Source organism: Oncorhynchus keta, chromosome 30 (genome assembly GCF_023373465.1).
Source record: "Oncorhynchus keta strain PuntledgeMale-10-30-2019 chromosome 30, Oket_V2, whole genome shotgun sequence".
NCBI lineage: Eukaryota > Metazoa > Chordata > Actinopteri > Salmoniformes > Salmonidae > Oncorhynchus > Oncorhynchus keta.
In genome coordinates, this window is record NC_068450.1 from 15,633,608 (window position 1) to 15,658,762 (window position 25,155).

The window sequence follows — 25,155 nt, forward strand, 5'->3', positions numbered from 1 at the left end:
CAGCGGGGATTGGATCTGGGAGACACCCAGCACATATCACATTCTGACTCAGCGGGGATTGGATCTGGGAGACACCCAGCACATATCACATTCTGACTCAGCGGGGATTGGATCTGGGAGACACCCAGCACATATCACATTCTGACTCAGCGGGGATTGGATCTGGGAGACACCCAGCACATATCACATTCTGACTCAGCGGGGATTGGATCTGGGAGACACCCAGCACATATCACATTCTGACTCAGCGGGGATTGGATCTGGGAGATACCCAGCACATATCACATTCTGACTCAGCGGGGATTGGATCTGGGAGATACCCAGCACATATCACATTCTGACTCAGCGGGGATTGGATCTGGGAGACACCCAGCAAATAGCACCCTTCTCCAGATGCTCTCTACAGCCCTGTGTGTGTGTGTGTGTGTGTGTGTGTGTGTGTGTGTGTGTGTGTGTGTGTGTGTGTGTGTGTGTGTGTGTGTGTGTGTGTGCGTGCGTGCGTGCGTGCGTGCGTGCGTGCGTGCGTGCGTGCGTGCGTGCGTGTGTGTGTGTGCGTGCGTGAGTGTGCGTGAGTGCTCTGGGCTCTATACTGAGCTCTGTCTAGGGACATAGCAGGGAGATGTATTCATTAATTCCTTTCCTGCAGATGTGGGGCTGTGTGTGTATTTGTGTGTGTGTGTGTGTATTTGTGTGTCTGTGTGGGTGTATTTGTGTGTGTATGTGTGTGTGTGTGTGTGTGTGTGTGTGTGTGTGTGTGTGTGTGTGTGTGTGTGTGTGTGTGTGTGTGTGTGTGTGTGTGTGTGTGTGTGTGTGTGTGTGTGTGTGTGTGTGTGTGTGAATTTGTGTGTGTATTTGTGTGTGTGTGTGTGTGTATTTGTGTGCGTGTGTGTGTGTGTATTTGTGTGTGTGTGTGTGTCTGTGTGAGAGCACTCCTACTCCTGCAGATGTTCTGTCAATGTATGTGTCTGTTATTCTCCTATAACAGCCTCCTCTGTGAACCCAGAAAGGAAACAACAGCACGGCTGGATCCCAACCTCTAAACTCCATCCCTGATGCTGCTGGAGCTTCAATAACTTAACATGGAACCCAAATGACCGAGAAACACACTGGCCTGCATATCTCAACAGTCAGTGCATGGCCAACAAATAAACCATCTTTTGACCTTCTCTCCTGTTGTGTTGGTTTGAGAATGGCCGTGTGACAAATATACGTCTGAATTATCATTCAAATAAAATGTATTAATATTTAGGAGGCATGTCTTATTCAATGCTGTTAGTGATCACCACTTTCACCAGAAATGTTACCTGTGGTAACTCTTACCTGAGACCTGAGCAGGTGCTGAGTGCTGCACTTGACCCCTTCACACCACGGACATCACCATGGTAGAAACAGTGGCCCTGCAACACGAGAGGAGAGTTAAACAAACTCACATCATGCAATTTTCTTTTTCCGATGATGTCACCTAAGATTTAAGAGCTTGGTTAGTCTGTTTCTGATTCAGCCAACTCTTTTGCCATTTGACATCCACAAATCAGAAATAGGCTGGTTACATGGTTACCCCCCTATTGTGAGATGCTTTAGAACAACCCATTGAACTCACAGTGCTGGGTGGATTGGAGGTCTGGCGGGAACCACTGGGACTGTACCATATCTCCTGATATCCGGGGGCCAATAACTGCCTGGAACATATGGAACGGGAGAGAGAGAGAGAACATTACCAAACTGAAAACAGTGCTGGTGAATAGAATACACTGTCACCATAAAACAAAGGGGAGCAGGATGCTTCAGTCAGACAGAACAGAGAGAGGGGAAGGGAATGAGAACATGACAGGAGTGTGATAGAGTGAGAGTGATAGAGTGAGTGAGCGAGGAAGAGAGAGAATGCGAGTGAGCTATGAAAAGTGAGAAAAGAAGAGAAAGAAGTACTGTGTTCCTCTCCAGGGACACAGCTCATGAAACATTAATTGTGACATTCTGAGTTACAAAGGGAAAGAGTGCCTCAAAGCATTACAGAGAAATACACAGAGAGATACAGATACAGAGAGATACAGACACAGAGAGATACAGATATAGAGAGATACACAGAGAGATACAGATACAGAGAGATACAGATACAGAGTGATACACAGAGATACAGATACAGAGTGATACAGACACAGAGAGATACACAGAGAGTTACAGATACAGAGAGATACAGATACAGAGTGATACAGACACAGAGAGATACACAGAGAGATACAGATACAGAGAGATACAGACACAAAGAGATACACAGAGAGATACACAAAGAGATACAGATACAGAGAGATACACAGAGAGATACAGATACAGAGAGATACAGATACAGAGAGATACACAGAGAGATATAGATACAGAGAGATACACAAAGAGATACAGATACAGAGAGATACAGACACAGAGAGATACACAAAGAGATACAGATACAGAGTGATACAGACACAGAGAGATACACAAAGAGATACGGATACAGAGAGATACACAGAGAGATACACAGAGATACAGACACAAAGATATACACAGAGAGATACACAGAGAGATACAGACACAAAGAGATACACAGAGAGATACAGATATAGAGAGAAACACAGAGAGATACAGACACAATGAGATACACAAAGAGATACACAGAGATACAGACACAAAGAGATACACAGAGAGATACACAGAGAGATACAGAGACAGAGAGATACAGAGACAGAGAGATACAGATACAGAGAGATACAGACACAGAGAGATACACAGAGAGATACACAAAGAGATACAGAGACAGAGAGATACACAGAGAGATACAGACACAGAGAGATACACAGAGAGATACACAAAGAGATACAGATACAGAGAGATACACAGAGATACAGATACAGAGAGATACAAAGAGATACAGACACAGAGAGATACACAAAGAGATACAGATACAGAGAGATACAGATACAGAGAGATTCACAGAGAGATACACAGAGAGATACAGAGAGATACACAGAGAGATACAGACACAAAGAGATACACAGAGAGATACAGATACAGAGAGATACACAGAGAGATACAGACACAAAGAGATACACAGAGAGATACACAAAGAGATACAGAGAGATACACAAAGAGATATAGATACAGAGAGATACACAGAGATACAGATACAGAGAGATACACAAAGAGATACAGACACAGAGAGATACACAAAGAGATACAGATACAGAGAGATACAGACACAAAGAGATACACAGAGAGATACACAAAGAGATACAGATACAGAGAGATACACAGAGAGATACAGATACAGAGAGATACAGACACAGAGAGATACACAGAGAGATACAGATACAGAGTGATACAGACACAGAGAGATACACAAAGAGATACAGATACAGAGTGATACAGACACAGAGAGATACACAAAGAGATACAGAGACAGAGAGATACAGATACAGAGAGATACACAGAGAGATACAGATACAGAGAGATACAGACACAGAGAGATACACAGAGAGATACACAAAGAGATACAGAGACAGAGAGATACAGATACAGAGAGATACACAGAGAGATACAGATACAGAGAGATACACAGAGAGATACAGATACAGAGAGATACAGACACAGAGAGATACACAGAGAGATACACAAAGAGATACAGAGACAGAGAGATACAGATACAGAGAGATACACAGAGAGATACAGACACAGAGAGATACACAGAGAGATACACAGAGAGAGACAGAGATAGATATACACAGAGAGACAGATATAGGGAGAGATACACAGAGAGAGAGACAGATATAGGGAGAGATACACAGAGAGAGACAGAGATAGATATACACAGAGAGACAGATATAGGGAGAGATACACAGAGAGAGAGACAGATATAGGGAGAGATACACAGAGAGAGACAGAGATAGATATACACAGAGAGACAGATATAGGGAGAGATACACAGAGAGAGACAGAGATAGATATACACAGAGAGACAGATATAGGGAGAGATACACAGAGAGAGACAGAGATAGATATACACAGAGAGACAGAGATAAAGAGCAACCCAGACTCAACCCTATTAAAGAAACAATCCTATCTACAACATATACAATCCCAAACCGTTCTGTCCGATCAGAAAAGCTATTTTTCCCTCCCAGACATTTGGATAATAACATATATAGAGTGACTGTTTGTTTGTCCAACGACACTATGACAGGGCTTTCAGTCAACTCTTCTGGACTTTTCTAACATCCTTACTGAATGGGTATATGCTTCATTTGGAGTGTCACACCTGGGTGAACTCATAGTTAGGAGTATGTGATAGTCTGGTCAAACACACACAGATGCTCTATAGACAGACCAACAAACATTCAGGGTCTTGTGCAGATGTTTATTTTTTTGCTCTGATTGGTTCCAAGTCTGTCTCAATCCACTCTTCCTGTTTTCATTCAAATACTAAACCACACTACCAGCTGTTATAGGTCTCTCTCTTTCTCTACGCCTCCCACTCTCTCCCTCTCTCTCTCTCTCCCTCCCTCTCTCAGATCCATCAAACTAAGGAATGCAGTTGGACCATGCCGAACACACACACACACTTGGGAGACATATTTCTTCATCACTGGGTTTGGCTGAGGGCTCACACGAATAGCTAGAACAAACTCAAGATTATATATACCTCCATCCATCTCTCTATCCATCCATCCATCGTTTCTATACCTCCACCTATTTCTCTAGACATCCATCTCTTCTATTCCTCCGCCCATCTCTGCATCCATCTCTTCTATTCCTCCGCCCATCTCTCCATCCATATCTTCTATACCTCCACCCATCTCTCTGTCCATTCATCTTTTCTATACCTCCACCCATCTCTCTGTCCATTCATCTTTTCTATACCTCTACCCATCTTGGTCAGATGATAGTTTCTCCTGAGGGCTAGTTTCAAACACAGAGCCATCAGCAACGATCAACTGCAACGATATTTTATATTTTTATTTTACCTTTATTTAACTAGGCAAGTCAGTTAAGAACAAATTCTTATTTTCAATGATGGGTTAACTGCCTGTTCTGGGGCAGAACGACAGATTTGAACCTTGTCAGCATGGGGATTTGAACCTGCAACCTTTCGGTTACTAGTCCAACGCTCTAACCACTAGGCTACCCTGCCGCACCCCGCCTCAAATCTATATAATCAAATCTATATCATCAGATCTACATCATCAATTCAATACTCATCTTTAAAACCCAAACTATTTAGGGCAAAAGAGTTCATCTTAAAGAAGGAAATAGAGGAACTAACGGTACAGATAGATAGCAATAAAAACTAACATAGAGGCACAGAATAAGTTAGAGGAAAACTGAAAGAAATGGAGGGACTTATTTAAGAGTGTAAGTGTAATATATTGTAAAAAAATAAAGCAAACCCGAATGGAATATGGGTATAAATGCACCAAATTATTGTTTTATCTTCAACATAGAAATTCTAACAAAAATAATGTATAGAAATGTGTTATCCATGATTTACAAAACTATATTTTGAAAGAGGAAGCAAAGTACTTTCATATCAGTCTCCTCCATTTCCACAAACTGAAGTTACTTCTAGATTCAATTAAAGTCTTCAAGTCTGGGAAAACTCCAGGGCTGGATGTCATACCAGTTGAGGTATATCAAATATTTTTCAATGTACTCAAAGGTACGTTATTAACATGTTTTAATCACTCTTAAAAATGGTAGACTTGTAAACGGCTGTAGTCGGATGAAGAAGGAGACCAAGATGCAGCATGGTAGGCGTTCATGATTTTTATTAAAACTGAACACAGCAACAAAATAACAAAGTTGAACCAAACAAAAGTTCAGTCAGGTGCAGACACTACACAGAAAACAACTACCCACAAAACACAAACAAAAAAGGACAACTTATATATGATCCCCAATCAGAGACAACAATAGACAGCTGCCTCTGATTGGGAACCACACCAACATAGAAATAAAGAAACTAGAATGCCCACTCTAGAAACACCCTGGCCTAACCAAGATAGAGAATAAAAGCCTCTAATAACAGCCAGGAGAATATCGCCGCCCCAAAGAAGAGCTGGAGGCAGAGAAGGCGGAGAGGCGCTGGTATGAGGAGGCAGCACGGCGGAGAGGCGCTGGTATGAGGAGGCAGCACGGCGGCGTGGATGGAAGCCCGAGAGTCACACAGGAAGTATGTCGAAGCCAGGTAGGAGACCTGCACCAACTTCCTGTGCTTACCGGAGGGCGAGAGAGACTGGGCAGTCACCGTGTTTTATGCTGTGGAGTGCACGGTGTCTCCAGTGTGGGTGCATAGCCAGGTGCGGTACATACCAGCTCCGCGTATCGGCCGGCTCTACGCATCTGGTCTCCAGTGAGTCTCCTTGGGCCGGCTTACATGGCACCAGCCTTGCGCATGGTGTCCCCGGTTCGCCTGCATTGCTCAGTGTGGGCTATTCCACCTCGCCGCACTGGCAGGGCGACCGGGAGCATTCAACCAGGTAAGGTTGGGCAGGCTCGTTGCTCAAGAGCTCCAGTGCGCCTGCACGGTCCGGTCTATTCGGCACCACCACCACGCATCAGCCCTCCGGTGGCAGCTCCCTGCACTCGCCCTGAGGTGCGTGTCCTCGGCCCAGTACCAACCAGTGCCGGCACCACGCACCAGGCCTACAGTGTGCCTCGTATGTCCAGCGCTGCCAGAGTCTCCCGCCTGTCCAGCGCTGCCGGAGTCTCCCGCCTGTCCAGCGCTGCCGAAGTCTCCCGCCTGTCCAGCGCTGCCGGAGTCTCCCGGTCTGTCCAGCGCTGCCGGAGTCTCCCTCCTGTCCAGCACTGCCGGAGTCTCCCTCCTGTCCAGCGCTGCCGGAAACTCCAGTCTGCCCAGTGCCGCCTGAGCTACCCGTCTGCCCAGCGCCATCAGAGCCGTCAGTCTGCAAGGAGCCGCCAGTGCCGCCAGTCTGCCAGGAGCCGCCAGTGCCGCCAGTCAGCCAGGAGCCGCCAGTGCCGCCAGTCAGCCAGGAGCCGCCAGTGCCGCCAATCAGCCAGGATCCGCCAGTCAGCCAGGATCCGCCAGTGCCGCCAGGATCCGGCAGAGCCGCCATTCAGCCAGGATCCGTCAGAGCCGCCAGTCAGCCAGGATCCGCCAGAGCCGCCAGTCAGCCAGGATCCGCCAGTGCCGCCAGTCAGCCAGGATCCGCCATTCAGCCAGGATCCGCCAGAGCCGCCAGTCAGCCAGGATCCGCCAGAGCCGCCAGTCAGCCAGGATCTGCCAGAGTCGTCAGCCAGTACGGAGCTACCCCTCTGTCCCGAGCTGCCCCTCTGTCCCGAGCTGCCCCTCTGTCCCGAGCTGACCCTCATTTTAGGATCCGCCAGAGCTGCCAGTCAGCCAGGATCCGCCAGTGCCACCAGTCAACCAGGATCCGCCATTCAGCCAGGATCCGCCAGAGCCGCCAGTCAGCCAGGATCCGCCAGAGCCGTCAGTCAGCCAGGATCCGCCAGAGCCGTCAGTCAGCCAGGATCTGCCAGAGTCATGAGCCAGTACGGAGCTACCCCTCTGTCCCGAGCTGCCCCTCTGTCCCGAGCTGACCCTCTGTCCCGAGCTGACCCTCAGTCCAGTGGGGTCATTTTAGAAGGGTCGCCGTGGTTAGGAGGCCACGGAAGCGGACAATGAGGCGGACTAAGACTATGGTGAAGTGGGGGCCACGTCCAGCACCAGAGCCGCCACCGCGGACAGATGCCCACCCAGACCCTCCCCAATAGGTTCAGGTTTTGTGGCCGGAGTCCGCACCTTGGGGGTGGGGCTACTGTCACACCCTGACCATAGTTTGCTTTGTATGTTTCTATGTTTTGTTTGGTCAGGGTGTGATCTGAGTGGGCATTCTATGTTGGATGTCTTTTTTGTCTGTTTCTGTGTTTGGGCCTGATATGGTTCTCAATCAGAGGCAGGTGTTAGTCATTGTCTCTGATTGGGAGCCATATTTAGGTAGCCTGTTTTGTGTTGGGTTTTGTGGGTGGTTGTCTCCTGTGTCAGTGTTTGTACCACACAGGACTGTTTCGGGTTTTCACGTTTCTTGTTTTGTAGTTTTTTCATGTATAGTTTCTTTATTAAAGAACCATGAATTATAACCACGCTGCATTTTGGTCCGCCTCCCCTTCCCAGGAAGAATCCCGTTACATTATCGGATATTATTCATTCAAATCAGACAGGTTTCTTACATGGACGATAGACTGGAGATAATATAAGACAAGTACTGGAAACAATAGAACACTATGAAATATCTGGGAAACGAGGTCTGGTATTCATAGCTGACTTTGAAAAGGCCTTTGATAAAGTAGAAAAGAGAAACTCTTATACAATGGGTTTAAACTATGTATCGTAACCCCAGGTGAAAAATAGTCAATAATGGCTACTTCTCGGAAAGTATTCAATTGTCAATAGGAGGAAAACAAGGCTGTCCACTATCGCCATATATATATTTTATTATGGCCATTGAAATGTCAACTATTAAAATTGGATCCAAAAATAACTTCAAGAGGCTACAAAATTCAGGTCTTAAAAACAAAGGTGTTATTGTACACTGACGATTTATGTTTTCTTTTAAATTATTTTTGGTTCCCTGCACAGCCTCATAGAGGATCTATATACTTTTTCTAACCCCTCTAGATTAAAACTGAATTATGATAAGTGCCCCCTATATTACGTATTGGATCACTGAAAAATGCTACTTTTACATTACCGTGTAGTTTACCAATAAAATGGTCCGACGGTGAAGTGGACAAACTCAGTATTCATATCACAAAAGATACAATGAATTTTAATAGAAAGTTAGCCAAATTAGATAAGATTTTGCAACCATGGAAAGGACAACACTTGTCTATTTGTGGAAATATCACCCTGATTAATTCTTTAGTCAAATCCCAGTTCACTTTTCTATGGGATCGGTGTCCCTAAACCGGGACGGTTGTTGCTAACTTGCGCTAACGTGACTAGAATGACGCTGTAAACAACGGCGAACTTTCCGGGACATAGACATGTCGTATATAGGCAGAACGCTTACATGCTTGATAATCTAACAGCAGTGTCCAGTTAACAGTGAAAAATACCATGCTGTTGTTTGAAGAAAGTGCACAACAACAAAACACTTTTATCACGGCAACTGGTTGGATACATTCACCTCTAAAGGTAAATAATGTACTTACATTCAGTAATCCTGCTCTGATTTGTCATCCTGAGGGTACCAGAGACAAAATATAGCAGAGTTTTGTTTGATAAAATACATTTAGCCAAAATTGGCTAAAGTGATAAATTAAAAAGTATACCAGTTTCATTTAAGGATGAAAAATGTACAGCTGCACCATACAGGTTGCAAATATAGTTGGGAAGAGATTTTAAATGTACCGATTCCATGGCACATGGTTTATGAACTGATACACAAAACGACACCGGATTCAAAACATAGAGTTTTTCAATTTAAATTATTACACAGAATTATTGCATGCAATAGAATGATGGCAGTTTTTGGTCGCAGGTTTGGGAATGGCTGAAAAAAAATAACATTTCTTGGAGCTAACTCTGCAAATAGCACTGCTGGGTGATTTGATAAGTCATGGTCAATAGAGCAATAATATAATAATACTCTTAGCAAAGGTGTTAATCTTTAATTTACAATCCGTAGAAACTGTGGGAATAGGAAGGTTCGGCACTTTTGTGAAAAATCACAGCACAGTTGAAAAATATATGGCAAATAGAAAACTTTATGGTCTTCAGAGATATATGGGAGGGGTTGAGGGGAGCTGAAGGCTGGGACTGGATGGTCTTCAGAGATAGATGGGAGGGGTTGAGGGGAGCTGAAGGCTGGGACTGGATGGTCTTCAGAGATAGATGGGAGGGGTTGAGGGTAGCTGAAGGCTGGGACTGGATGGTGTTCAGAGATATATGGGAGGGGTTGAGGGGAGCTGAAGGCTGGGACTGGATGGTGTTCAGAGATAGATGGGAGGGGTTGAGGGGAGCTGAAGGCTGGGACTGGATGGTCTTCAGAGATAGATGGGAGGGGTTGAGGGGAGCTGAAGGATGGGACTGGATGGTCTTCAGAGATAGATGGGAGGGGTTGAGGGGAGCTGAAGGCTGGGACTGGATGGTCTTCAGAGATAGATGGGAGGGGTTGAGGGGAGCTGAAGGCTGGGACTGGATGGTGTTCAGAGATAGATGGGAGGGGATGAGGGGAGCTGAAGGCTGGGACTGGATGGTCTTCAGAGATATATGGGAGGGGTTGAGGGAGCTGAAGGCTGGGACTGGATGGTGTTCAGAGATATATGGGAGGGGATGAAGGGAGCTGAAGATTGGGACAAAAAAAAACAAAAGATAACTAATGTAAAATATACTGTCTGTGAAATGTACAGTGCCTTGCGAAAGTATTCGGCCCTCTTGAACTTTGCAACCTTTTGCCACATTTCAGGCTTCAAACATAAAGATATAAAACTGTATTTTTTTTTTGTGAAGAATCAACATCAAGTGGGACACAATCATGAAGTGGAACGACATTTATTGGATATTTCAATCTTTTTAACAAATCAAAAACTGAAAAATTGTGCGTGCAAAATGATTCAGCCCCTTTACTTTCAGTGCAGCAAACTCTCTCCAGAAGTTCAGTGAGGATCTCTGAATGATCCAACGTTGACCTAAATGATGATAAATACAATCCACCTGTGTGTAATCAAGTCTCCGTATAAATGCACCTGCACTGTGATAGTCTCCGTTAAAAGCGCAGAGAGCATCATGAAGAACAAGGAACACACCAGGCAGGTCCGAGATACTGTTGTGAAGAAGTTTAAAGCCGGATTTGGATACAAAAATATTTCCCAAGCTTTAAACGTCCCAAGGAGCACTGTGCAAGTGATAATATTGAAATGGAAGGAGTATCAGACCACTGCAAATCTACCAAGACCTGGCCCTCCCTCTAAACTTTCAGCTCATACAAGGAGAAGACTGATCAGAGATGCAGCCAAGAGGCCCATGATCACTCTGGATGAACTGCAGAGATCTACAGCTGAGGTGGGAGACTCTGTCCATAGGACAACAATCAGTCGTATATTGCACAAATCTGGCCTTTATGGAAGAGTGGCAAGAAGAAAGCCATTTCTTAAAGATATCCATAAAGAGTGTTGTTTAAAGTTTGCCACAAGCCACCTGGCAGACACACCAAACATGTGGAAGAAGGTGCTCTGGTCAGATGAAACCAAAATTGAACTTTTTGGCAACAATGCAAAACGTTATGTTTGGCGTAAAAGCAACGCAGCCCATCACCCTGAACACACCATCCCCACTGTCAAACATGGTGGTGGCAGCATCATGGTTTGGGCCTGCTTTTCTTCAGCAGGGACAGGGAAGATGGTTAAAATTGATGGGAAGATGGATGGAGCCAAATACAGGACCATTCTGGAAGAAAACCTGATGGAGGCTGCAAAAGACCTGAGACTGGGACGGAGATTTGTCTTCCAACAAGACAATGATCCAAACCATAAAGCAAAATCTACAATGGAATGGTTCAAAAATAATTAATCCAGGTGTTAGAATGGCCAAGTCAAAGTCCAGACCTGAATCCAATCGAGAATCTGTGGAAAGAACTGAAAACTGCTGTTCACAAATGCTCTCCATCCAACCTCACTGAGCTCGAGCTGTTTTGCAAGGAGGAATGGGAAAAAATTTCAGTCTCTCGATGTGCAAAACTGATAGAGACATACCCCAAGCGACTTACAGCTGTAATCGCAGCAAAAGGTGGCGCTACAAAGTATTAACTTAAGGGGGCTGAATCATTTTGCACGACCCAATTTTTCCGTTTTTGATTTGTTAAAAAGTTTGAAATATCCAATAAATGTCGTTCCACTTCATGATTGTGTCCCACTTGTTGTTGATTCTTCACAAAAAAAATACAGTTTTATATCTTTATGTTTGAAGCCTGAAATGTAGCAAAAGGTCGCAAAGTTCAAGGGGGCCGAATACTTTCGCAAGGCACTGTATGTAGTATGTATGAACTGGAAGATGAAGTAGAAGCCTAAGTATTGTTGTACATTAGTTTACTCCAATTAGGGGAGGGGTGGAAGGGTTAGGGGAAAATAATAAAATATATTTAAATAAATATACAGAACCAGTCAAAATGTTGGACACACCTACTCATTCTAGGGGTTTTCCTTATTTTTACTATTTTCTACACTGAAGAATAATAGTGATGACATCAAAACTGAAATAACATATATGGAATCATGTACATTAAAATGTAAATGATATCCCATTCACCATTCAATTTCTTAGAGGGGGAGTGTACTAAAAGAGAAAACAGGAGGAGTGGGGAAGAGGGGGAGGAGGATGAGTGAGCATTTTTGTCTCTCTCCTTTAGAATTCTGGGGCAGAGTCGAGAGAGGGGGAGACAAGACCTGTTCCATCCCCAACAAACAACCACTCTGATGGTTATGAAGATACAACCCCCTCCCTCCCTCCCCCTCCCTCCCTCCCTCCCTCCCTCCCTCCCTCCCTCCAGCACAGGCCACACACAGCCCCCAGCAGCACAACAGGTAACACATTAATACTCATTAGGGTTCACTGTATCTGGATGACATCCCACTGCACTGGGCAAAGGTAGACTGTGCTGCTATGACATTTATGTAGAGTCTGCAACCTTTCTCGCTCTCTCCCCGTATCTCTCATGTAATCTTTTCCCTCCTCCTCCTCCTCTCACCTCTGCTTTGAGAGCCGTCTCTCTCTCTCCTCTCTCTCCTTTTCTCTCATTCTCTCTTTCTCGTTTGCCTCTCTCCATCTTTCTCCCTCTTTTATTATTTCTCGCTTGCTCTCTAACTTCTCCCTCTCTCTCTCTCTCTCTCTTCTCTCCCTCTCTCTTTATCTGTGTGATACTAATCCCAGTCAGCTATCATCGTGCTGACCAGTACTGAGTTGGCAGTCCTTATGGGAGGTTAAAGCATGACACAGTGATGGTACTAGGGAGGTTACAGCCTGACACAGTGATGGTCCTAGGGGAGGTTACAGCCTGACAGTGATGGTCCTAGGGGAGGTTACAGCCTGACACAGTGATGGTCCTAGGGGAGGTTACAGCCTGACACAGTGATGGTCCTAGGGGAGGTTACAGCCTGACACAGTGATGGTCCTAGGGGAGGTTACAGCCTGACACAGTGATGGTACTAGGGGAGGGTACAGCCTGACACAGTGATGGTCCTGGGGGAGTTTACAGCCTGTCACAGTGATGGTCCTAGGGGAGGTTACAGCCTGACACAGTGATGGTCCTAGGGAGGTTACAGCCTGACACAGTGATGGTACTAGGGGAGGGTACAGCCTGACACAGTGATGGTACTAGGGGAGGTTACAGCCTGACACAGTGATGGTCCTAGGGGAGGTTACAGCCTGAAACAGTGATGGTCCTAGGGGAGGTTACAGCCTGACACAGTGATGGTACTAGGGGAGGGTACAGCCTGACACAGTGATGGTTCTAGGGGAGGTTACAGCCTGACACAGTGATGGTCCTAGGGGAGGTTACAGCCTGACACAGTGATGGTCCTAGGGGAGGTTACAGCCTGACACAGTGATGGTCCTAGGGGAGGTTACAGCCTGACACAGTGATGGTCCTAGGGAGGTTACAGCCTGACACAGTGATGGTACTAGGGGAGGGTACAGCCTGACACAGTGATGGTCCTGGGGAGTTTACAGCCTGTCACAGTGATGGTCCTAGGGGAGGTTACAGCCTGACACAGTGATGGTCCTAGGGGAGGTTACAGCCTAACACAGTGATGGTACTAGGGGAGGGTACAGCCTGACACAGTGATGGTACTAGGGAGGTTACAGCCTGACACAGTGATGGTCCTAGGGGAGGTTACAGCCTGAAACAGTGATGGTCCTAGGGGAGGTTACAGCCTGACACAGTGATGGTACTAGGGGAGGGTACAGCCTGACACAGTGATGGTCCTAGGGGAGGTTACAGCCTGACACAGTGATGGTCCTAGGGAGGTTACAGCCTGACACAGTGATGGTCCTAGGGGAGGTTACAGCCTGACACAGTGATGGTCCTAGGGAGGTTACAGCCTGACACAGTGATGGTCCTAGGGGAGGTTACAGCCTGACACAGTGATGGTACTAGGGGAGGGTACAGCCTGACACAGTGATGGTCCTGGGGAGTTTACAGCCTGTCACAGTGATGGTCCTAGGGGAGGTTACAGCCTGACACAGTGATGGTCCTAGGGGAGGTTACAGCCTGACACAGTGATGGTACTAGGGGAGGGTACAGCCTGACACAGTGATGGTACTAGGGGAGGTTACAGCCTGACACAGTGATGGTCCTAGGGGAGGTTACAGCCTGAAACAGTGATGGTCCTAGGGGAGGTTACAGCCTGACACAGTGATGGTACTAGGGGAGGGTACAGCCTGACACAGTGATGGTTCTAGGGGAGGTTACAGCCTGACACAGTGATGGTACTAGGGAGATTACAGCCTGACACAGTGGTGGTCCTAGGGAGGTTACAGCCTGACACAGTGATGGTCCTAGGGAGGTTACAGCCTGACACAGTGATGGTCCTAGGGGAGGTTACAGCCTGACACAGTGGTGGTCCTGGGGGAGGTTAAAGCCTGACACAGTGATGGTCCTAGGGGAGGTTACAGCCTGACACAGTGATGGTCCTAGGGGAGGTTACAGCCTGACACAGTGATGGTCCTGGGGAGTTTACAGCCTGTCACAGTGATGGTCCTAGGGGAGGTTACAGCCTGTCACAGTGATGGTCCTAGGGTAGGTTACAGCCTGACACAGTGATGGAGTGATGGACCTAGGGAGGTTACAGCCTGACACAGTGATGGTCCTAGGGAGGTTACAGCCTGACACAGTGATGGTCCTAGGGGAGGTTACAGCCTGACACAGTGATGGTCCTAGGGGAGGTTACAGCCTGTCACAGTGATGGTCCTAGGGAGGTTACAGCCTGACACAGTGATGGAGTGATGGTCCTAGGGGAGTTTACAGCCTGACACAGTGATGGTCCTAGGGGAGGTTACAGCCTGTCACAGTGATGGACCTAGGGAGGTTACAGCCTGACACAGTGATGGTCCTAGGGGAGGTTACAGCCTGACACAGTGATGGTCCTAGGGGAGGTTACAGCCTGACACAGTGATGGTCCTAGGGGAAGTTACAGCCTGTCACAGTGGTGGTCCTAGGGAGGTTACAGCCTGACACAGTGATGGTCCTAGGGGAGGTTACAGCCTGACACAGTGATGGAGTGATGGTCCTAGGGGAGTTTACAGCCTGACACAGTGATGGTCCTAGGGAGGTTACAGCCTGACACAGTGATGGTCCTAGGGAGGTTACAGCCTGACACAGTGATGGTCCTAGGGGAGGTTACAGCCTGACACAGTGATGGTCCTAGGGAGGTTACAGCCTGACACAGTGATGGTACTAGGGAGGTTACAGCCTGACAGTGATGGGTCTGACTCCTGACACTACAGTTACAAACACACAGACACAACATGTAATTAAGATGGTACAGGAAACAGTTCTCTGTCTCTCTCTTTTGCAGAACATTTACAAGGTTTAAAACGTATTTCTGACAAGTTATAAATAGCTCTCTAATGTATGCAATGACTGACATGACAAGAGGAACTGACGATGCAATACCCAATTTCGAAATTGCAGCTTGTGCATTTTACTATTACAACTAGTTCCTTTATTTTGTTGTTGAGTGTATGCACAATGGGTTTTGGGGTCTGGGTTATGGAGTCCAGGCTCCAGACAGATGCTGTGATTGAGAACCAGCTAGTCTGAGAGCAGGGCTAAGACAAAAGACTTGGTTCAGTCACGAACGAAAGACAGAGAGAGATAGAGAGAGGAGGAGGAGAGAAAGAGAGGGAGGAAGAGGGAGAGAGGAGAGGCAAGAAAGAGAGAGAGACTGAGATAGAGAAAGAGGGAGGATTAGGAAAGATGGATAGATGTGGATAGAGAGAGAGGGGATGAGGAAAGATGGATAGATGTGGGTAGAGAGAGAGGGAGGATGAGGAAAGATGGATAGATGTGGATAGAGAGAGAGGGAGGATTAGGAAATATGGATAGATGTGGATAGAGAGAGAGGGAGGATGAGGAAAGATGGATAGATGTGATAGAGAGAGAGGGAGGATTAGGAAAGATGGATAGATGTGGATAGAGAGAGAGGGGGATGAGGAAAGATGGATAGATGTGGATAGACAGAGAGGGGATGAGGAAAGATGGATAGATGTGGATAGAGAGAGAGGGAGGATTAGGAAAGATGGATAGATTTGGATAGAGAGAGAGGAGGATGAGGAAAGATGGATAGATGTGGATAGAGAAAGAGGGAGGATTAGGAAAGATGGATAGATGTGGATAGAGAGAGAGGGAGGATGAGGAAAGATGGATAGATGTGGATAGAGAGGGAGGATGAGGAAAGATGGATAGATGTGGATAGAGAGAGAGGGAGGATTAGGAAAGTTGGATAGATGTGGATAGAGAGAGAGGGAGGATGAGGAAAGATGGATAGATGTGGATAGAGAGGGAGGATGAGGAAAGATGGATAGATGTGGATAGAGAGGGAGGATGAGGAAAGATGGATAGATGTGGATAGAGAGAAAGGGAGGATTAGGAAAGATGGATAGATGTGGATAGACAGAGAGGGGGATGAGGAAAGATGGATAGATGTGGATAGAGAGAGAGGGGGATGAGGAAAGATGGATAGATGTGGATAGAGAGAGAGGGGGGTGAGGAAAGATGGATAGATGTGGATAGAGAGAGAGGGGGATGAGGAAAGATGGATAGATGTGGATAGAGAGAGAGGGAGGATTAGGAAAGATGGATAGATGTGGATAGAGAGAGAGGGGGATGAGGAAAGATGGATAGATGTGGATAGAGAGAGAGGGGGATGAGGAAAGATGGATAGATGTGGATAGAGAGAGAGGGGGATGAGGAAAGATGGATAGATGTGGATAGAGAGAGAGGGGGATGAGGAAAGATGGATAGATGTGGATAGAGAGAGAGGGGGATGAGGAAAGATGGATAGATGTGGATAGAGAGAGAGGGGGATGAGGAAAAATGGATAGATGTGGATAGAGAGAGAGGGGGATTAGGAAAGATGGATAGATGTGGATAGAGAAAGAGGGAGGATTAGGAAAGATGGATAGATGTGGATAGAGAAAGAGGGAGGATTAGGAAAGATGGATAGATGTAGATAGAGAGAGAGGGGGATGAGGAAAGATGGATAGATGTGGATAGAGAGAGAGGGGGTGAGGAAAGATGGATAGATGTGGATAGAGAGAGAGGGAGGATTAGGAAAGATGGATAGATGTGGATAGAGAAAGAGGGAGGATTCGGAAAGATGGATATATGTGGATATAGAGAGAGAGGGATGAGGAAAGATGGATAGATGTGGATAGAGAGAGAGGGGATGAGGAAAGATGGATAGATGTGGATAGAGAGAGAGGGAGGATTAGGAAAGATGGATATATGTGGATAGAGAGAGAGGGGGATGAGGAAAGATGGATATATGTGGATAGAGAGAGAGGGGATGAGGAAAGATGGATAGATGTGGATAGAGAGAGAGGGGGATGAGGAAAGATGGATAGATGTGGATAGAGAGAGAGGGGGGTGAGGAAAGATGGATAGATGTGGATAGAGAGAGAGGGGGGTGAGGAAAGATGGATAGATGTGGATAGAGAGAGAGGGAGGATTAGGAAAGATGGATAGATGTGGATAGAGAGAGAGAGGGATGAGAAAAGATGGATAGATGTGGATAGAGAGAGAGGGGGATGAGGAAAGATGGATAGATGTGGATAGAGAGAGAGGGGGATGAGGAAAGATGGATAGATGTGGATAGAGAGAGAGGGGATGAGGAAAGATGGATAGATGTGGATAGAGAGAGAGGGGATGAGGATAGATGGATATATGTGGATAGAGAGAGAGGGGGATGAGGAAAGATGGATAGATGTGGATAGAGAGAGAGGGGGATGAGGAAAGGTGGATAGATGTGGATAGAGAAAGAGGGGGATGAGGAAAAATGGATAGATGTGGATAGAGAGAGAGGGAGGATTAGGAAAGATGGATAGATGTGGATAGAGAAAGAGGGAGGATTAGGAAAGATGGATAGATGTGGATAGAGAAAGAGGGAGGATTAGGAAAGATGGATAGATGTGGATAGAGAAAGAGGGAGGATTCGGAAAGATGGATATATGTGGATAGAGAGAGAGGGGGATTAGGAAAAATGGATAGATGTGGATAGAGAGAGAGGGGGATGAGGAAAAATGGATAGATGTGGATAGAGAGAGAGGGGGATGAGGAAAAATGGATAGATGTGGATAGAGAGAGAGGGGGAAAAGTGGCGGGTCAGTGGGTCGCATTCCGTCCTGGTATCAGATGACATCATCAGGGTCTCTCAGTGTGTGTGTGTGTGTGTGACTTCACTAGAGCTAAATGGAGGGGGGGCAAGGGATGACGCAACTAGAGGCTACTCAGAAATTAATGATGAAGGGGCTTTCAATGGCAGAGCCGGGAGGATGTGTGTGTGTGTGTGTGTGTGTGTGTGTGTGTGTGTGTGTGTGTGTGTGTGTGTGTGTGTGTGTGTGTGTGTGTGTGTGTGTGTGTGTGTGTGTGTGTGTGTGTGTGTGTGTGTGGGTGTCAGACTGTCTTAGCCGGGGGTCAAGCTAAAGTCACACAAGCACATAGATCTGTAGCGGTGAAAGACTAAACATCAACTGAAAAAAAGAAAGAAAGAAAGAAAGAAAGAAAGAAAGAAAGAAGAGAGAAGAGAGAGAGAAGAGATGTCTCTGTTATATAGCAAACGTACCAAAGTCACAGAGAGAAGAGATGTCTCTGTTATATAGCAAACGTACCAAAGTCACAGAGAGAAGAGATGTCTCTGTTATATATCAAACGTACCAAAGTCACAGAGAGAAGAGATGTCTCTGTCTGGTGTCTGTCTGTCTGGTGTCTGTCTGGTGTCTGTCTGGTATGGTGTCTATCTGGTGTCTGTCTCGTCTGGTGTCTGTTTGGTGTGGCGTCTATCTGGTGTCTGTCTCGTCTGGTGTCTGTTTGGTGTGGGCGTCTATCTGGTGTCTGTCTGGTCTGGTTTCTGTCTGTCTGGTTTCTGTCTCTGTGTGTGGTCATCATTCTCTACATCCTGACTGTACAGTGGGGGACGTGATGACCTGAAGCTTAAACTACTCTACTGGGAAAAGGATGAGAGGAGAGGTGAGGAGAGGGGTGGAGAGGGAGGAGTGGAGATGAGAGGGGAGGAGAGGGAGGAGAGGGGATGATGGAGGAGTGGGGTGGAGAGGATAGGAGTGGAAAGGAGTGGACAGAGGAGAGTGGTGGACAGAGAAGAGTGGTGGACAGAGGAGAGGGGTGGACAGAGGAGAGGAAACGAATGGACAGAGAGCAGTGGAGAGAGGAGAGGGTTGGACAGAGGAGAGGGTTGGACAGAGGAGAGGGTTGGACAGAGGAGAGGGTTGGACAGAGGAGAGGGTTGGACAGAGGAGAGGGTTGGACAGAGGAGAGGGTTGGACAGAGGAGAGGGTTGGACAGAGGAGAGGGTTGGACAGAGGAGAGGGTTGGACAGAGGAGAGGGCTGGACAGAGGAGTTCTATTGTCAAGGCAGAGGGTTAATGTACTGTAAGAATGGAGTAGGGAGGGAGGCGAGGTGCAGGGGGGAACAGGACAATAAACAGATTTGAAAACCACATAACCCTCCCCCCGCGACCGACCAAATGTCTCCTCTCATTTCTTAACTCCCCCCGTCTTTCCTGACCTCTACCCTTCTCTTGTCCTTCCATGTCTCTCTTTCTCCCTCTCCATCTTTCTCTTTCTCCCTCTCCATCTTTCCATTTCTCTCTCTCTGCTTCTCTCTCTGTCTCTCTCTGAGTCAGCAGCACAGCCCCGCCTGACTCTTAACCAAATCACCGTCCCCCTCTGGCCCCAACACAGCCTTTCATTAGACTAAAAGCCCTGCAACACTCACACACACACACACACACACAAATTCACAGCAGGTTTATTATTAAGTGATTCAAAGACAAGAGCAAAGGAGACAGACTGAAATAGAGAAGGAGAGAGGGAGGAGACATAAGGTGATAGAGAGGGGAAGAGAGAGAGAAGGAGAGAGGGAGGAGACATAAGGTGATAGAAAGGGGAAGAGAGAGAGAAGGAGAGAGGGAGGAGACATAAGGTGATAGAGAGGGGAAGAGAGAGAGAAGGAGAGAGGGAGGAGACATAAGGTGATAGAAAGGGGAAGAGAGAGAGAAGGAGAGAGGGAGGAGACATAAGGTGATAGAGAGGGGAAGAGAGAGGGAGGAGACATAAGGTGATAGAGAGGGGAAGAGAGAGAGAAGGAGAGAGGGAGGAGACATAAGGTGATAGAGAGGGGAAGAGAGAGAGAAGGAGAGAGGGAGGAGACAAGGTGATAGAGAGGGGAAGAGAGAGAGAAGGAGAGAGGGAGGAGACATAAGGTGATAGAGAGGGGAAGAGAGAGAGAAGGAGAGAGGGAGGAGACATAAGGTGATAGAGAGGGGAAGAGAGAGAGAAGGAGAGAGGGAGGAGACATAAGGTGATAGAGAGGGGAAGAGAGAGAGAAGGAGGGAGGGATGAGACATAAGGTGATAGAGATGGGAAGAGAGAGAGAATGAGAGAGGGAGGAGACATAAGGTGATAGAGAGGGGAAGAGAGAGAGAAGGAGAGAGGGAGGAGACATAAGGTGATAGAGAGGGGAAGAGAGAGAGAAGGAGAGAGGGAGGAGACATAAGGTGATAGAGAGGAGAAGAGAGAGAGAAGGAGAGAGGGAGGAGACATAAGGTGATAGAGAGGGGAAGAGAGAGAGAAGGAGAGAGGGAGGAGACATAAGGTGATAGAGAGGGGAAGATAGAGAGAAGGAGAGAGGGAGGAGACATAAGGTGATAGAGAGGGGAAGAGAGAGAGAATGAGAGTGGGAGGGAAGAGAGAGAGAAGGAGAGAGGGAGGAGACATAAGGTGATAGAGAGGGGAAGAGAGAGAGAAGGAGAGAGGGAGGAGACATAAGGTGATAGAGAGGGGAAGAGAGAGAGAAGGAGAGAGGGAGGAGACATAAGGTGATAGAGAGGGGAAGAGAGAGAGAAGGAGAGAGGGAGGAGACATAAGGTGATAGAAAGGGGAAGAGAGAGAGAAGGAGAGAGGGAGGAGACATAAGGTGATAGAGAGGGGAAGAGAGAGAGAAGGAGAGAGGGAGGAGACGAGGACTGGAGGCTGGTGAGGTTTAGGACTGGAGGCTAGTGAGACTAGGACTGGAGGCTGGTGAGGTTTAGGACTGGAGGCTAGTGAGACTAGGACTGGAGGCTGGTGAGGTTTAGGACTGGAGGCTAGTGAGACTAGGACTGGAGGCTAGTGAGACTAGGACTGGAGGCTGGTGAGACTAGGACTGGAGGCTGGTGAGGTTTAGGACTGGAGGCTAGTGAGACTAGGACTGGAGGCTGGTGAGGTTTAGGACTGGAGGCTAGTGAGACTAGGACTGGAGGCTGGTGAGGTTTAGGACTGGAGGCTAGTGAGACTAGGACTGGAGGCTGGTGAGGTTTAGGACTGGAGGCTAGTGAGACTAGGACTGGAGGCTGGTGAGGTTTAGGACTGGAGGCTAGTGAGACTAGGACTGGAGGCTGGTGAGGTTTAGGACTGGAGCAGGGGGATGAGGCTGGTGAGGTTTAGGACTGGAGCAGGGGGATAAGGCTGGTGAGGTATAGGACTGGAGCAGGGGATTAAGGCTGGTGAGGTATAGGACTGGAGCAGGGGGATAAGGCTGGTGAGGTCTAGGACTGGAGCAGGGGATAGGGTTAGTGCGGTATAGGACTGGAGCAGGGGGATGAGGCTGGTGAGGTTTAGGACTGGAGCAGGGGGATGAGGCTGGTGAGGTTTAGGACTGGAGCAGGGGATTAAGGCTGGTGAGGTATAGGACTGGAGCAGGGGGATAGGGTTGGTGCGGTATAGGACTGGAGCAGGGGGATAAAGCTGGTGAGGTATAGGACTGAAGCAGGGGATAGGGCTGGTGAGGTTTAGGACTGTAGCAGGGGGATGAGGCTGGTGAGGTTTAGGACTGGAGCACGGGGATAAGGCTGGTGAGGTATAGGACTGGAGCAGGGGAATAAGGCTGGTGAGGTATAGGACTGGAGCAGGGGGATAAGGCTGGTGAGGTTTAGGACTGGAGCAGTGGGATAAGGCTGGTGAGGTTTAGGACTGGAGCAGGGGGATAAGGCTGGTGAGGTTTAGGACTGGAGCAGGGGGATAAGGCTGGTGAGGTCTAGGACTGGAGCAGGGGATAAGGCTGGTGAGGTTTAGGACTGGAGCAGGGGGATAAGGCTGGTGAGGTCTAGGACTGGAGCAGGGGGATGAGGCTGGAGGACAGTAGAGGACTGTTGGAGAGGAGAGTTCAAGGAAAAAGAGAGCTGAGGCAAGGAGGACTGGTGTAGAGGGCTGGGCAGTGAACTGGGGTAAAGAGGACTGGTGTAAAGGACTGGGTTAAAGAGGACTGGGGTAAAGAGGACTGGGTTAAAGAGGACTGGGGTAAAGAGGACTGGGTTAAAGAGGACTGGGGTAAAGGACTGGGGTAAAGAGGACTGGGGTAAAGAGGACTGGGTTAAACAGGACTGGGGTAAAGAGGACTGGGTTAAACAGGACTGGGGTAAAGAGGACTGGGGTAGAAGACTGGGGTAAAGAGGACTGGGGTAAAAAGGACTGGGTTAAACAGGACTGGGGTAAAGAGGACTGGGTTAAAGAGGACTGGGTTAAAGAAGACTGGGGTAAAGAGGACTGGGTTAAACAGGACTGGGGTAAAGAGGACTGGGTTAAAGAGGACTGGGGTAAAGAGGACTGGGTTAAACAGGACTGGGGTAAAGAGGACTGGGTTAAACAGGACTGGGGTAAAGAGGACTGGGGTAGAAGACTGGGGTAAAGAGGACTGGGGTAAAAAGGACTGGGTTAAACAGGACTGGGGTAAAGAGGACTGGGTTAAAGAGGACTGGGGTAGAAGACTGGGGTAAAGAGGACTGGGGTAAAAAGGACTGGGTTAAACAGGACTGGGTTAAAGAGGACTGGGTTAAACCGGACTGGGTTAAAGATGACTGGGGTAGAATACTGGGGTAAAAAGGACTGGGTTAAACAGGACTGGGTTAAACAGGACTGGGTTAAAGAGGACTGGGTTAAACCGGACTGGGTTAAAGATGACTGGGGTAGAATACTGGGGTAAAGAGGACTGGGGTAAAAAGGACTGGGGTAGAAGACTGGGGTAAAAAGGACTGGGTAAAGGACTGGGGTCAAGAGATCTTTGGGTAGAGGACTTCTGTAGAGGGCTGGGGAAGAGGGGTAGAGGACTGGGGTAAAGAGATCTTTGGGTAGAGGACTGCTGTAGAGGGCTGGGGTAGAGGGGTAGAGGACTGGGGTAAGGGTTGACGTAGGGGTACAAGTGTGGGTTGGGACTGGGGCTTGGGCTGGGAGAAGGCTTTCTTTTCTAGGGTCCTCTGAGGATGGTGAGCAGTCAGATTACTAAAGGTTCCTCTGAGGATGTTGAGCAGTCAGATTACTACAGGTTCCTCTGAGGATGGTGAGCAGTCAGATTACTACAGGTTCCTCTGAGGATGTTGAGCAGTCAGATTACTACAGGTTCCTCTGAGGATGGTGAGCAGTCAGATTACTAAAGGTTCCTCTGAGGATGTTGAGCAGTCAGATTACTACAGGTTCCTCTGAGGATGTTGAGCAGTCAGATTACTACAGGTTCCTCTGAGGATGTTGAGCAGTCAGATTACTACAGGTTCCTCTGAGGATGTTGAGCAGTCAGATTACTACAGGTTCCTCTGAGGATGTTGAGCAGTCAGATTACTACAGGTTCCTCTGAGGATGGTGAGCAGTCAGATTACTAAAGGTTCCTCTGAGGATGTTGAGCAGTCAGATTACTACAGGTTCCTCTGAGGATGGTGAGCAGCCAGATTACTACAGGTTCCTCTGAGGATGGTGAGCAGTCAGATTACTACAGATTCCTCTGAGGATGTTGAGCAGTCAGATTACTAAAGGTTCCTCTGAGGATGTTGAGCAGTCAGATTACTAAAGGTTCCTCTGAGGATGTTGAGCAGTCAGATTACTACAGGTTCCTCTGAGGATGGTGAGCAGTCAGATTACTACAGGTTCCTCTGAGGATGTTGAGCAGTCAGATTACTAAAGCACAACCTCAGTAAAATAGTACCTCTCTTATCTCATTTCAAAGAATGTCTGCTAATGACACACACACACACACACACACACACACACACACACACACACACACACACACACACACACACACACACACACACACACACACACACACACACACACACACACCCTGATGTTAATCACTCCCCCAGCTGTAATGTGACCACCTGCTGAGGCCTTCTCCCTTAGGGGAGAGTCAGCCAGACACAGCGGAGTCACACTCTTTCTCTCTCTCTCTCTGTGTGTGTGTGTGTGTGTGTGTGTGTGTGTGTGTGTGTGTGTGTGTGTGTGTGTGTGTGTGTGTGTGTGTGTGTGTGTGTGTGTGTGTGTGTGTGTGTGTGTGTGTGTGTGTGTGTGTGTGTGTGTGTGTGTGTGTGTCACCGGTCACCACCATAACTTTATTCAACAGGTTTAATCCTACTCCCCACCCCTCATTTTTCACTGATGTTGTCCACTGTCAGAACGGGTTGTCTTTCCATTATGTTTGTTAATAGAAATACATTCCATGCGTGACATTCCTATCCTAAAGGTGGAAGTCTGCTGTTCCCTGGAAGTTAATGTAATCGCTCCCTCTGTATTGTGGCCATAGGGACTCAGTCATTGTGTTGTTAGCCAGATGATCTGAGAGACTGTGACACGGGTCAATGTGTCGTTAGCCATTACAGCATCAATGTTGACAGAAAAACCTCCATCTAAGTCATTTTCTTTTCCTCTCATCATCTGTCCATCACTACTTTCAACAGATGGAGAAGATAGTCACTTCCTGTTTCCCCTCAGGTGACATCCCTCTATCTTTCTCTACTCCATCCCCCTCTCCTTCCATCCCTATGTAAAACATATGTTCACTTTGACATCTGTCTAACTAAACTCAAACATATGGGATAGCCTGAAGGATGAGGTCTGAGACCCCCTTTGTGTG

At 47.4% G+C, this 25,155-nt stretch overlaps 1 protein-coding gene across 1 annotated transcript in view; it reads right to left on the minus strand.

The window, feature by feature from the left end:
• LOC118372987 (disintegrin and metalloproteinase domain-containing protein 19) overlaps positions 1 to 25,155 on the minus strand; it is a 56,360-nt gene that overhangs the window by 19,975 nt on the left and 11,230 nt on the right. Inside the window, exons 4-5 of the mRNA XM_052487813.1 lie at positions 1,601 to 1,679; positions 1,321 to 1,397 (exon numbers count right to left, since the gene is read on the minus strand). Coding sequence (XP_052343773.1) covers positions 1,321 to 1,397; positions 1,601 to 1,679 — 156 coding nt within the window. The remainder of the gene's footprint in view (positions 1 to 1,320; positions 1,398 to 1,600; positions 1,680 to 25,155) is intronic.